The 13,542-nt window shown below is 37.4% G+C and overlaps 1 protein-coding gene across 1 annotated transcript in view; it reads left to right on the top strand.

Annotated features, from left to right (window-relative positions):
• ZNF236 (zinc finger protein 236) overlaps positions 1-3,277 on the top strand; it is a 52,301-nt gene extending 49,024 nt beyond the window's left edge. Inside the window, exons 32-33 of the mRNA XM_053468307.1 lie at positions 2,327-2,503; positions 3,054-3,277. Of these exons, the coding sequence (XP_053324282.1) occupies positions 2,327-2,503; positions 3,054-3,187 (311 nt within the window). The 3' untranslated portion in view covers positions 3,188-3,277. The remainder of the gene's footprint in view (positions 1-2,326; positions 2,504-3,053) is intronic.
• The last annotated feature ends 10,265 nt before the right edge of the window (positions 3,278-13,542 follow it).

The following is a 13,542-nucleotide window of genomic DNA, read 5'->3' as shown; positions in this document are numbered from 1 at the left end:
AGATAAAATATATTAATTAAAAATAAAAAAAGATATTTTGGTCACGGACCTCCTAAAAGCGCACACAACCTTACATCTTGGCACTACAACAAGTGAGTGGAAATTGCTAGTTGATTTTGCCTCTGATACTGTTTAAGATCAATTAGCAGAACTGTTAACACTGTTCATAAGCTTCTGAAAAGCATCTTCAAAAAGATCCTCACTATGTAGTTATGCCTTCATGATTAATTAGCACCTGACCTCGTTTTAAATTGAAATGATATACTGTAGCCTAAAAGATTATTTCTTCTAAGAACATTTCTGCTGATTAAATATCATTCAGTAGTAAAGTTCAACATGAAATAATATTTCTTCCATGTAACTAAAGCTGTATCAGGTTTTCATTTCAGTCATGTTTTACATTGTAGATCCTCTTTATTACATTATCTATGTTAGGTTGGATGTAGTTAACTTAGTATCATTGTAACTTTCAAAACACCTGCCAAGCTTTATAAAAGCAAAATGTCCCAAGGGATAGTTGTGTTTGAGCAAAAAAATATTGTTTAAAACCTGTGTCATGTACCTGGAAAGCGAATTACGCACCATGGACGACACCCCTGGTTTTCTGTGCAGACTTTGCAATGACACCTAGGTGGGAGAGTCCGTGGTTGGTCATGGGTGCATCAGGCACATGTGGCCAAACTTTAAACAATGCTCAGGAGTTGGTAATTGACAGGCTTTCAATCTCCGGTGTCAGTACTTACATGGTTTAAGCATAAAAACCTCTCCCAGTGACCTCAGAATAAACTGTTTCAGCAATTGGAGCTACAGTAGCTCGTCTATTGGATTTGACCATATGAGCCAGCTTTTGCCCGCACATGCATCAATGAGCCTTGGCCGCCAGTGACTCTGTCGCCGGTTCACTGCTTTTCCTTCCTTGGACCACTTGGTCCCTCAGATTCTTACACTTGCCCACTTTTTGTGCTTCTAACACATCAACTGTGAGGATGAAATGTTCACTTGCTGCCTAATATATCCCACCTACTGACAGGTGCCATGATAACAAGATTATCAGTGTTATTCACTTCACCTCTCAGTGGTTATAATGGTATGGCTGATAAGTGTATATTCCTTTTATCAGTGGTTTCTACCGTAATTCCCCATGTATAAGACGGTCCCATGTATAAGACGCACCGTAATTTTGGGACCCGAAAATTACACTTCATGCCCAGGTTCCAGGATGAGTGTGATGTTAGCTGTGCTGGAATCTGGTAATGCCTGGGCATGATAGGAATGTGATTGCCGTTAGCAATCACACTCCTATCATGCACAAGCAGCCAACACATGCACATCACTTTCAGCCTCCCTGTACCCTGTCCCCCCTACTTACACATCCATGCTATCACACACAAATATTCATTCCCTCATTCACGCAGACTCATACACCCTCCCCCACCCTTACCTGAACTGCAGATCTTCCAGTGCCGCTCGCAGACTTTGTTTCCCTCTGCGTTGCTCGAACTCTGAGTGAACTTCTCTTGTCCTGCCCAGGGGAGCAGGAATGAAGCAGAGTCATGTAATGTGATGTACATTCATGTGACGCCACTGGATTCCTGTGTCTCCTCGACGGAACAAGAGACGCTGCTGAGCAACACAGAGGTAAGCGGAAAAAAACATCTACAACCACTGTATAAGACGTACCCTGCTTTTACACTCCAAATTTTTCGAAATGTCTTATACATGGGGAAATACGGTACTGTCTAGCAGTACCCTGCATATACCTACTAGACCGAAGACTCCCTACCCTTAAACTGGTAGATGGTGTTCCATCAAATCTGGACCTGTGATGACAGAGGCAACTGATCTACTAATGTTCATTGGTGATGTGCATCAAGAAACCATTAACTTTTACTTTGTTCATTCTCTTTCATTGTTTCATTCTACTTCATTCTGGTTTCTTTCGACTGCCATTTGATTACCTGGTTCCACTTTAGCTTGGTCCTAACACCACCATTTCCTGAATTTGGCCTCATTTTTGGCCTCTTTTTGTTTCTGACTACTCTCATTCCGGTCTCCTGTGAGATGGTTAAGTAGGTACTGTTAGTGCCCTTATCCTTACCCTGCAATTGTATTCTACATATTAAATAAACTACTGACCATCTGTCTCACATTTGCTCCCAACAAGTAACGTCTCGGGAAGTGAATAAGCAATTGCAAATATCTGAGTTTTGTTATGACAGGTAATAAGTACAAATGTTTTATATCACTTAGTATTTATATTTCTGTGAAAACTGCATATGGTGTTTTTTGTATGTTACTGTAATGCAAGTACATGATGTGCTTACAGGAGAGCGTCCATTTCAGTGCACACTTTGTGAGAAAGCTTTCAACCAAAAGAGTGCCCTACAGGTGCATATGAAGAAGCACACGGGGGAGAAGCCTTACAAATGTGATTACTGCTCAATGACCTTCTCACAGAAATGTAATATGAAGCTTCACATGAAGCGCACCCATGCCTACCCTGGTACGTATGTAGCTGTGCTGGGGATTACTGAGGATAATTTATTTTAACTACTGGAAGCGTAATTATCAGGAGAGATTGTAATGGATCAGTGTAATACTGCCTGGTTAATTCAGAAAGGCAAAGACATCTGTTCAGTCCTTCAGAAAAACAAATGCTAAATGATTCTAGTGTGTTATACAATGTAATCTTCATTAATGTTGTTTATGTCTTTAGCAGCAAGTGCCACAAACATCACAATACAGTCACCTAATACTTACTAAATTATCTGTATCTTTATATGTAATACATATAAAAAAGCAACTCAAAAAACTTAAATCTTATTCTTCACAGTAAGGTACTGCTTTTTTTCTTAGTACAATGTTATCCAAATCCAGCTCGTAAGGGCCAGTGGTGGTCTTGTTTAAAAAAAATAATTAACTTTTCACAAACTGCCAAAGTTATCTGTTTTCTTAGTTGAGTCTTAGAACTCTCCAAGCATCATGGTGTTTGATTTCTGGGTTGAACATTTTCATTAGTAAAACAAAGTTGAGTGCATTGTTTCCTCTTCTAGATCTTATAGAAGAGGTCTCCATGCAGCCAGATGAAGGTGAAGGTGAAGACATCAGCCAAGCATTAGATTTGGAAGAAGTTGTCCAGGAGTCGTCTGGAGATTGGCAATGTGGAATAACAAATGTTTTCCGATAGTTTATGCAGAGTCTTAATTCCTGACAACCTGCACAAAATTAAAATATAAAAGTTTCATCCAACTTTTGCTATTGGATGAAACTAGTGCTGATTCCAATTTAAATCTAAAGCTGAAAATAGTGGAGTGCAGTAACTGAATTCTTGTGCGCGCGGTATTGCGTTTTCCTGCAGATACTCAGGTACCACTGACAAACGTCATTTGCCACTCACAGCTTGTTAACATTTTGAAATCTGTGCAGCACGCTGTCCTGACTATACCATTCATGGCATTTTATGTGTCACAGATATAGCAAGGTTTACTGCATTTGATAAGAAAAGTAATGAAAACACTAACCGAGGAGTCACCAATCTGACAACTGAACTCATAGACGACAGCTGAGTATTTTGATCTAAGTATATTTCTACTTAATGATCTTCTCTTTCCATCCTTCTCTTCTCAGCATAACACACAAATGAACAGCGGTGCTGATAGGGGATCATGACGCTGGATGTGTGTGCCAGCATGCAGTTGGTTTGTAGCGTACTAAATTATAAAGTTATGGGTAGATAAACCTATCATGAAAGCACATCATTTGAATGTGTGTCAAAGATGTCAAGAAGAGTGATCTAAAATGTGTTAATCACACAATCACGAGAATTTTGTTTCCTGTTCCAGTGGTGAGTGAAATGTTTATTTTAATGCAATAAACTAGGCTATATCTGTTAGACTGATTATTTTTAACATTTTTTTTGTAAATGTAATAAAGTGAAACCAATGTCTTAAACCAAAAATGCAAAAATAGAGGGATACTTGGTGTCACATGAACACTGCTGGCTTTCGTTTTGAGCAATGTATGGTAGGGTGTGAGGACTTAATGTTACTTAGCCGGGAGAGAGGTGGCTGGGCCATCTTCCTATGTTAATTAGTAGAGTGAAAAGTTCATAGAGTTCCTTTATAGATGTCTGAGACGTCGTACAATTCTATAATTTTAATAAAATTAGTACTTTCCATTGAACATTTCCTCTTGAGCTCTAGTGATATTTTTATTATATGGTTGTTTTTCATAATGCCTGGTTATAATATGAAGTAAGTTGTACAGCAACAATTTTTGAAACAGATTACTAATATCCTGTAAATATATATTGTTTACAAAATGTGAATCCATTGTTCTTTCACAGTACAAACCAGCAACATTTGTAAATTTAAGCAGCATTGCGGAGAACAGTCTTTATTTTATTAAACATATATAAAAACATCCAGTGGTTTACTTTTTTGTCTCTTTTTTGACTTTTTTGAGTGTACTAAATGACTGTATTGATTGCACAAATGAGACAAAATTATAAAAGCTTACTGAATGTATATAGTGTGAATGTGTGAATGCTAGAGAGCCTGTCGATTATTTTTCACTCATGGTCAGAATCAGCAAATAAGCAATTTTTTTTTGGCTTCTTGTAAATAACAAATCTCTACAGTTACATATATATATATATATATATATATATATATATATATATATATGTTTTGTTTATTTTTAGAAGCATTTCTCTAAACTATCTAAACTGTTTTGGATCTCTGTAAGTGGCTTTATTTGTCCAAAATAATAGTTTGTATTTCTAGAGGCTGATAGTTTTAGTCATTGATTCTGTGAACTTTAAATACATGAAGCAGATGGAAGGATTTAAAGTGAGACTTAAATATCAGGAAACAACCACTTGAATATTATGATGTAGGTAAGAATGCAGGAAAAGAAGGTAAAATAATATGGAACCTAGGCCATTATTATTTAAAACAAAGTGGTAAAGATCTCATCCATTTGTAGCATGGCTGTGGAGTGTGGAAACCCAGAATTTCTCGTATACTATAAGCGATTTCTGTAATAGCGTGAAATTTCTCTCTACGGGTCTTGTGATACCCTTTGACAAGCACTGTTTCAGTATTGTTCAATTGAAGGGACACTCCAACCATCATATGCACTTTAATGCATATGATAGCTGAGAGATTCCTGTAAAGTTGCATGGTATCCCGCTTGCAAATGTTGTTTTCTGTGCAGGAGAAATGTTCAGCAGGAGAAATGTTCAGCAGAACATATTCCCCAGCACATGAAATACCACTACTCAGCTCCAGCCCTGGCTTGGCAAAAAACAGCATTGGGGAGCAAATCCTTGCAACTAATTCTGTAGCTTCCCACCCCCTACGGGGTTTAAGCTTCTCCCTAAGGTAAGTTTTTGGGTTTTTTTTGGTTTTATTGTTAAAAATTTATATGAATTCCCTTTTGGTCTGCAAAGATTTTTTATCCTGTATTTGATCAGGTCAGGAAAATAAAGTGGAAAATAATGGAAGAAGAAAAAACACTGAGCAGAGTTTGGATGGGGCTCCTAGCAGTGAGGGAGGAGATCAGTCTAAGGGGTGCATAGTTGTGTGACAGTAAGACGTGGTTGCAGGGGAGAAGGGAAGAGGGAAGCCAGTACTGAATTTTTAGATCCCGAAAAAACAAGTAGAAGAGCTACATAGTGAAGCGTGGACAAGTTAAAGAGATACATAATCTATTAATTGAGGAAATAGCTAAAATGACATTGAATGGGAAGTTATACTCATGGGCAACTTTTTAATCTTCCTGATGTGAACTGGAAAAACCAAGGTAGCTAGTTGTGTCAGGAGTACGTAAATTCTAAAGTAGTTGAGGAGCCAACTCGTAAGGAGGCCATATTAGATTTAGCCTTCACAAATAGAGATTTGATATTGTCTGTGTGGTTTAATATACAAACAGTGAGTCATACCACATAAAAAAAATGTGTTAAATATGTGTAAAGGAGTCATTATGAGACTGGGCCATTTAAATGGAGTCCAAGAGAAATGCGGTTATTTAAAAGTGGAATTATCGAAGGCAACAGAAAATTAAAGAAATCACTGTAGTTTTTACTATTCTGGCAAAACGTTAGCATTTAGTAAAACAGAAAAACCCAAAGTGAGAAAGAGAGACAGATCTATAAGATTAGGTAGAAAGATGCAAAGCAAGTTATAAGAGCTGCCAAATCACACACAGAGAAAGGTGCCCAATCATTAAAAAAAAGGAAGGTATGTAGAAGAGGATAAAGATCTAGCAGATCGCATAGATTAATATTTTTTTGTTTTTACAGATGAAAATGAAGGAAAGGAACCACAGTTAGGGGGGGAGTCATTTGATACATGTAAGTTAATGGAGGAATATGTTCTACTTCAGCTGTCTAATGATGCAACCTTATACGCCCCAAGTTATTAAGAGCTCAGTGGTGTACCAGCAAAACAGTTAATGGATTTATGTAACGAATCATTGTTGATGGGTAGTAGGGAGAGTCTGACAACTACGGGCCTGTGAGCCTTATATGATAGGATTGTTGAACATCAAATCAAGATCAAAAACATCAATCTTATTGATTATTTTTAATTGGGTGACTCAAATAATTGATCGATGTGGTGCAGTAGACATTGCGTATCTAGATTTCAGTAAGGCTTTTGCAACTCACATAGAAGACTTAAACTGCCATCTTTGAGTTTGGATCCCAATATTGTTGAATGGATTAGACCGTGGCTGAGTGACAGACAACAGGGGGTTGTAGTCAATGGATTATATTCTGAGCAAGGTCTTGTTACCAGTGGAGTACCTCAGGGATCTGTACTTGGACCCATTCTCATTAATATTTTTATTAGTGAAATTGCAGAAAGTCTTGATGGAAAGGTATGTCTTTTTGCTGATCACACAAAGATTAGCAACACAGCCCTGACCGTTTTTCCTATTTACCTGAATCTTTTTGCCATCCCTCCAGGAACATCAACCCTGTTGCTAATCTTTGTGTCGTCAGCAAAAAGACATACCTTAGTTGCCAGACTCCTCCCTACTGGATGACGTGACAGGGGGATATGATAGAAACTTTTAAATACTTAAAGGGAATCAACCTGATGAAGGAAGGGGAGCTCGTTTTAATGAAGAAATAATACCTTATCAAGAGAATATATTCTTAATCAAGGAATATTACTTATGCATTAAATAGCCTTCCAACAGAAGTGTTCATAGAGTCAAGGTGTTTATGCAAGCATGGTGTAGGCATAAGGCTAAGCTAGATACAACATAAGGCCAGAGACTAACTAAAGTATTCAGAGGTTGGGCACTTTCTATGTCACTGTCGGATTTGATGTGCATCTTTGGCAGGCTGGACAGAGCTTGCTACTTCATACTCCAATGAATTTAATTTGGGTGCAAACCACAAGTTGCATGTGGTTTAATCTCAGGGGTGACAGTTCCTCATTAAATTACATGCTACCAAGTCTCATATTCAAAGTAATAACAATATCTTTGATCTGCGTCCTCCTGGCTTTACTAGCAGGGGATTTGGGTATTCAAGCATGCGTATGAAGTGATTACTGGAGATACAGTACATGCATATTCACCTAAGGCTGCCTTTTTTTTTTTTTTTTTACCTGCAACTAGACATTGTTGGAATAAAACTAGGATTTAAGCAGTTTTAAAAAATAATTGTTGGGTGTTTGCACAAAGAAGGTGTATTTGTCTTTCTTGTGTTTACCTCTATAAAAAGACTAGGTGTACTTTTAGCAAAAACTGGTTCAGACATCAAGTAATTTTGTATTTTATATATTTTGTCATTTATTATGTTAGTGAAATAGCCATAGTGAAATAGCCATAGCATTATGACCACCTGCCTAATATTGCATATGTGCCCCGTTTGCCACCAAAACAGCCCTGACCTGTTGAGGCATGGGCTCCACTAGACCTCTGAAGGTGTGCTGTGGTATCTGGCACCAATATGTTAGCAGCAGATCCTCTAAGTCCTGTAAGTTGCGAGGTGGGGCTTCGATTTCTGCATTCTGGTGCATATATTTGCAGTTAAAACGACCCCAAACATATAGTCGAGGTAATTAAGAACTGTTTTCAACATAAAGAAGAATAAGAAGTCCTAAAACTGATGGCATGGCGTCCACAGAGCACAGATCTCAACATCATCGAGTCTTTGTAGGATTAAATGAAGAGAGAAATCAACTGAGGCTGATACATTAACATGTTCAAAGGAACATTCACTCAGGAGCATATGTCAATTAAAAACATGCAATACTAGGTTGCAGATGCTTGGCAAAGAAGGTGGTAGTACTTAATTAGCTCTTTTAATAATAAAAGGCAATAGCTTTGCAATGATCCTATTGAAAGAGCTGCAGGTTTACAGTGGAAGATTATTAATACTGACAGTTCATTACTTAATGCTGGAACAGAGCATCAAATAAAAGTGGTCTTTGAAGCAGAAACCCAAATGTGAAATAGGCTGTGTAGAACATTTATATATTACTCATAGGACATCCATGTTTTAATAAATTATTTCTCCCGGTGATAGTTTTTCTGAAACCTCAGTAATTTTTGGGCATTCGTATTCGGAAAAACATTAAAACAGACACGAATGCTGTGTTTTCATTGTTCAAACTGAATAGTGAATAAACGAATATGGCGGCGGATAAATGTACAGGAAGACGCACAACACGAAGAATCTTTGTTTCTTCGTGTTCGTCTTAGTAAATATCTCCTAGCTAATCTCCCTGCCCCCCCATATAAGTCTCTGTCTCTAGCATTAATTCTTTGTAGTATAGCAGGGGTTAACGAGTATCTGTAGTATCGCACCAGGACCTGCCAGCGACCAAAAGAGTCACTCTTAAGGATCTTTTGAATCCTTGCGCCAAAGCTGCTGCTAACTGTTACAGTGTTTACCCCGTATTAACCCCTGCTAGAAAACCGTCAGAGAACAAATAGAAATACGAAGAACGTATATGTATATTTGGCCAAAATGAATACAGGAATGGGCCAATATTCGTAGAATTTGAAGATTTTTTTCCCCCAGAAGACAAACACAAAGACTTTGCTGGCGCCCAAGTCTAGTAATTTTCCTACTGTGGGCAGCATTTTAGGTTTTGAAATAAATAGAAATTGAAAGGAGTTGAGGTCACAAATGAATAAGATGTATTTCAAAACAAAATAACTCTTAAGACTACCTTGGTGGTGGCTGATCGAAATAAGTTGCACCATGATGAGTGTATGACAATCCACAGATGTCCTGCAGAAACTGCGAATGAATAACTGCCTTGATCTATACAATTTCCTAAGTCATCGTGGTTAAGGTAAGCAATAAACGCATTCACTGCCTGTACTGCCATGTCGCAGAGAAGACATGTTATACTGTCTTTGTCTCATGAAAGAGTTAAAAAAAAACAATCTGTGTGATATTTCTTCCTTTTTTAAGCTTGCCGCTTCTGACGATTTTCTTCGCTCTTCAATATCTTTTTTGCCATCTTGGGAAATAATATATTTCATGTGCTGAAATTGTGTGCTTTCTACCCTTATGAGATGACTTTGTGTCTGGGGTCTTAATTTTTGACGTTTCTTTCCTAGGGACTCACACTTTCTAGATTTAGTAATGTGGGTATAGTTACACGATTTTAGTTTTTGTATATTGTCTTTAAATATGTTGTAATAGATAGAGTCAACACTTTGAGGTTTAAAATATATAGCTCACTGGAGCCAGAAGGAACATCATCTTGAAAGTCATCATAGGTCATGTTTATAAAATGCAAAAAGGGTTTTAAACATAGAAGATCCAATGATTCTATTACAATGCATTAAAAAGAGACCTATAGATGGAGTTTGGCGGTAAAATATCAGTTACTCCAGCTCAGAGTGGAACTGTAATCTCAGGTTTCCATTTAAACCCTGTTCTGAGGACAAAGCTACACAAAAGTGAATCAGAGAATTTGATAACTTCATATTCTTATAAATGATGTTTAAATTCATCTCTTCTACTTGCATAAAAACTGATGATCATTTAGCTTATTTCTTGACACTAATGTCAGTACTGAAAAATAGAACATAATCAAGAGTATAGAAGGTAGTTAAGATATTGTTTTATTCAGTATTGTTATGTATTGATTTATATAGCATAACACACTCCACATCGCTTAAACATCAATATTACATTACTGTTACCAAATGCAAGTTTTTTTGGTTTTTTTTAAACAAAAAATGTTTTCAAGTAAAAAATATATTCCTTTTATTTTGCTACTTCTCTCTAATTTAGTTTTTTCCCCCCACTTTTGATAGGGAAATATAAATAGCGTTTATTTTTTAGATGCCATGTTGGCTGCATTGTTAGCTACAGCCTGTAGATCTGAGCAAAGTGAATAAGAAGGTAATAGATAAATGGTATAATGGAATATAGAATTTTTTTAAAAAAATTGGAACTAAAACTATGGGGCATACATTAATTTAGGGAGCAGAAGGGATATGTGCAAAACTACTGCGAAAATCGACAGGCTGGAGGAGACTTATTTCTTTTCATAATCCGTGGAGAAAAAGCAGTATGGTTTTAGGATGCTGGCTATGAGATTCTTTCAGATTACATCAGATATACTTCACTATCCGTAGGGCATAGCCAAGGTGGAATTAACTAAGGATTTAACTGCTAGATTATACCTGGAGCCAACATGCCGCTAATTAGCTATCCCATATAAAGAAAGTTTACATTCGACTTAGTCCGACAGCTCTAGGTTTTACTAAAACTTAAGCGGAGGCAAATGCTTTAAAAGCCCTAGTGACCATGGATTATTGCTGAAGTGGTATTACTAACACATAGCTATGCTTAAAAAATAGCAGAATTTATTGCTTGGCTGACTCTGTGTACTTTGCGTTCACCAACCATTTTATAAAATGTGCAAAATAATGTATACTTTAAGACTTACAATCAGGATCAGAAAGCATAACAATTATTGCTGATTATTTAGATAATTGAGCTTACACTAACTTCCAAATCTGTTTCAGTTTGTCCTTTATTACTAGGTCACTTAACTGTTGGCTCACGTTGCAAGACCAGGCAACTGCTATTTCTTTTACATACACAAACAGGGGATATTGTACCAGAATAATATCTTTCTACGTATAGTTGTTTTTATGTGTAATATGTAATAATAACATTAACTATAATTGTATATGTTGTATGTGTTATAACATAATTAAGTTGTTAATGCAAATACAAAATGCTTCTCAACTAGGAAGAACTACCGTATTTGCTTGATTATAAGACAAGGTTTTTTTCAGAGCAAATGCTCTGAAAAATACCCCTCGTCTTGTAATCGGGGTCGTCTTCTAATCAGACCTCAAATGAGGTCTGACTATTAGACTAAGATCCAGATCCCCCGCATCGCTGCAGGGGACCTGGATCCTCCTGTATGGTAACCTCAGCTGCTGCCGGCGTCTATCACCGAGCGCCGGCGAAAGTGCCGGCAGCAGCCAAGGTTGCATACGCGCGTACCTTCCTGCCAGAGTGGCATATAGGGGGTTAAAAGGCATAACATGGGGCAGAGTGGCATATAGGAGGGTATAAGGCATGCCTGGGGGCAGATGTGCATAACTGGTGGCAGATGAGCATAACTGGGGGCAGGTTGGTAAATAAAAGGAAATTAAAAACAAAAAAAAAATAGTTTACATGAATTATTTACTAGTAAAACTTTTTTCCTATAGAGTCGTCTTATAATCAGGCTTTTTCTTTTTTTCCTAAATTAATATTCAGATTTTGGGGGGTCATCTTATAATCAGGGTCGTTTTATAATCCAGCAAATACGGTATACTTATGATAGAGATTTTATCCAGAAACAAGTTGAAAAAATGGATCCAGCAGTTCCTCCAAAGGGAAGGGAGTTTTGGGTATAAAGAAAGATAACTGATTGACTCAATTAGTGGAAGAGCCTACCAGAAATGAATCATTGGTGATCACAAACCGTGTAGAAATGATATCCAGTGAGAGGAACAGCGACCACAACAATATGATCAAATGTTTTGAAATGCACTTGGTTAAAGTGTTCTAGGGGAAGAACAACATTTTTTCATTTCAATAAGGCTAATTTTAGTCTCTGTGGGTCTCCACTCAAATAACCAGGATCAGGTATTTTCAGATAAAAGTACAGAAGAAAAATGGACCATCCTTAAAGCATTATTGCAAGAGGCAACAGATAAGTACAAAATGAATAAACCAATGTGGTTTAACAGAGCGGTAAGAAACAATGTAAAAACAAAGCAAAGTCTTGAAGAAAGAGGAATCATTTCTAAAATACAAAGAAAATGTCAGAATTTTTAAAAAGCAATCAAGTCAGCTAAAATGGGGACTGAAAAAATGATCGAAAAAAAAATCCCAAAACATTTTTCAAGTGTATTAACAGCAAAAGCATGAAATAAAATGTAGGAAAACTGAAAACCAAAGGAAGCACATAGGCTACAGAAGATAAGATGAAAGCAGAGGCCCTCAATTCCATTTTCTCTTCATTTTATTCCCCCGAGTAATAAGTGTCTCCTACCTCATATTTATGGCTGACACAGGCCATAATACAAGAGCGATTACATGCTCTGAAGGTCAATAAAGCTCCTGGACCAAATGGGATTCACCTTCGGGTACTTAGGGAACTTAGGTCAGTGACATAGTTGCTGTGCAGTTACAGTGGATACACACCCCTGTTAAAATGCCAGGTTCTTGTAATTTGAAAGAATTAGACAAAGATAAATCATGTCAGAACTTTTTCCACTGCTAATGTGACCTATAATGTGAACAATCCAATAGCAAAACAAGCAGAAATCTTTGAGGGGGAAAAGAAAACTCACAATCACCTGGTTGCATAAGTGTGCACACCCTCTTACAACTGGGAATGTGTTCAGAGTGAACCAATCACATTCAAAGTCATGTCATAACACACCTGCCATCATTTAAAAAGATTAATCACAAATAAAGTTCAGCTGTTCTAGTAGAATTTACAACAATCTTCTGTATTCTTCATATGAATGGGCTATGGGGTAGGGTGGCAAGACGGAAGCCTTCTCTTACAAAGAAAAACATCCAAGCCCGACTGAAGTTTGCAAAAACAAACATCAAGTCTCCCAAAAGCACGTGGGAAAATGTGTTATGGTCTGATGAAACTAAGGTTGAACTTTTTGGCCATAATTCCAGAAGGTATGTTTGGTGAAAAAACAACACTGCTCATCACCTAAAAAACACCATACCCACAGTGAAGCATGGTGGTGGCAGCATCATGCTTTGTGGCTGTTTTTCTTCAGCTGGAACCGCGGCCTTAGTCAGGGTGGAGGGAATTATGAACAGTTCCAAATACCAGGCAATTTTGGCACAAAACCTTCAGGCGTCCGTTAGGAAGATGAAGAGGAAGTTCACCTTTCAGAGCGACAATGACCCAAAGCACACATCGAAATCTACAAAGGCATGGCTTCACCAGAAGAAGATTAACGTTTTGGAATGGCCCAGCCAGAGCCTAGACCTGAATCCAATTGAACATCTGTGGAGAGATCTGA

This window comes from Spea bombifrons, chromosome 5 (assembly GCF_027358695.1).
Source record: "Spea bombifrons isolate aSpeBom1 chromosome 5, aSpeBom1.2.pri, whole genome shotgun sequence".
In the NCBI taxonomy this organism is placed as follows: domain Eukaryota; kingdom Metazoa; phylum Chordata; class Amphibia; order Anura; family Pelobatidae; genus Spea; species Spea bombifrons.
The sequence above is the reverse complement of the archived record's forward strand: the minus strand, read 5'-3'. Positions and strand labels throughout refer to the sequence as shown.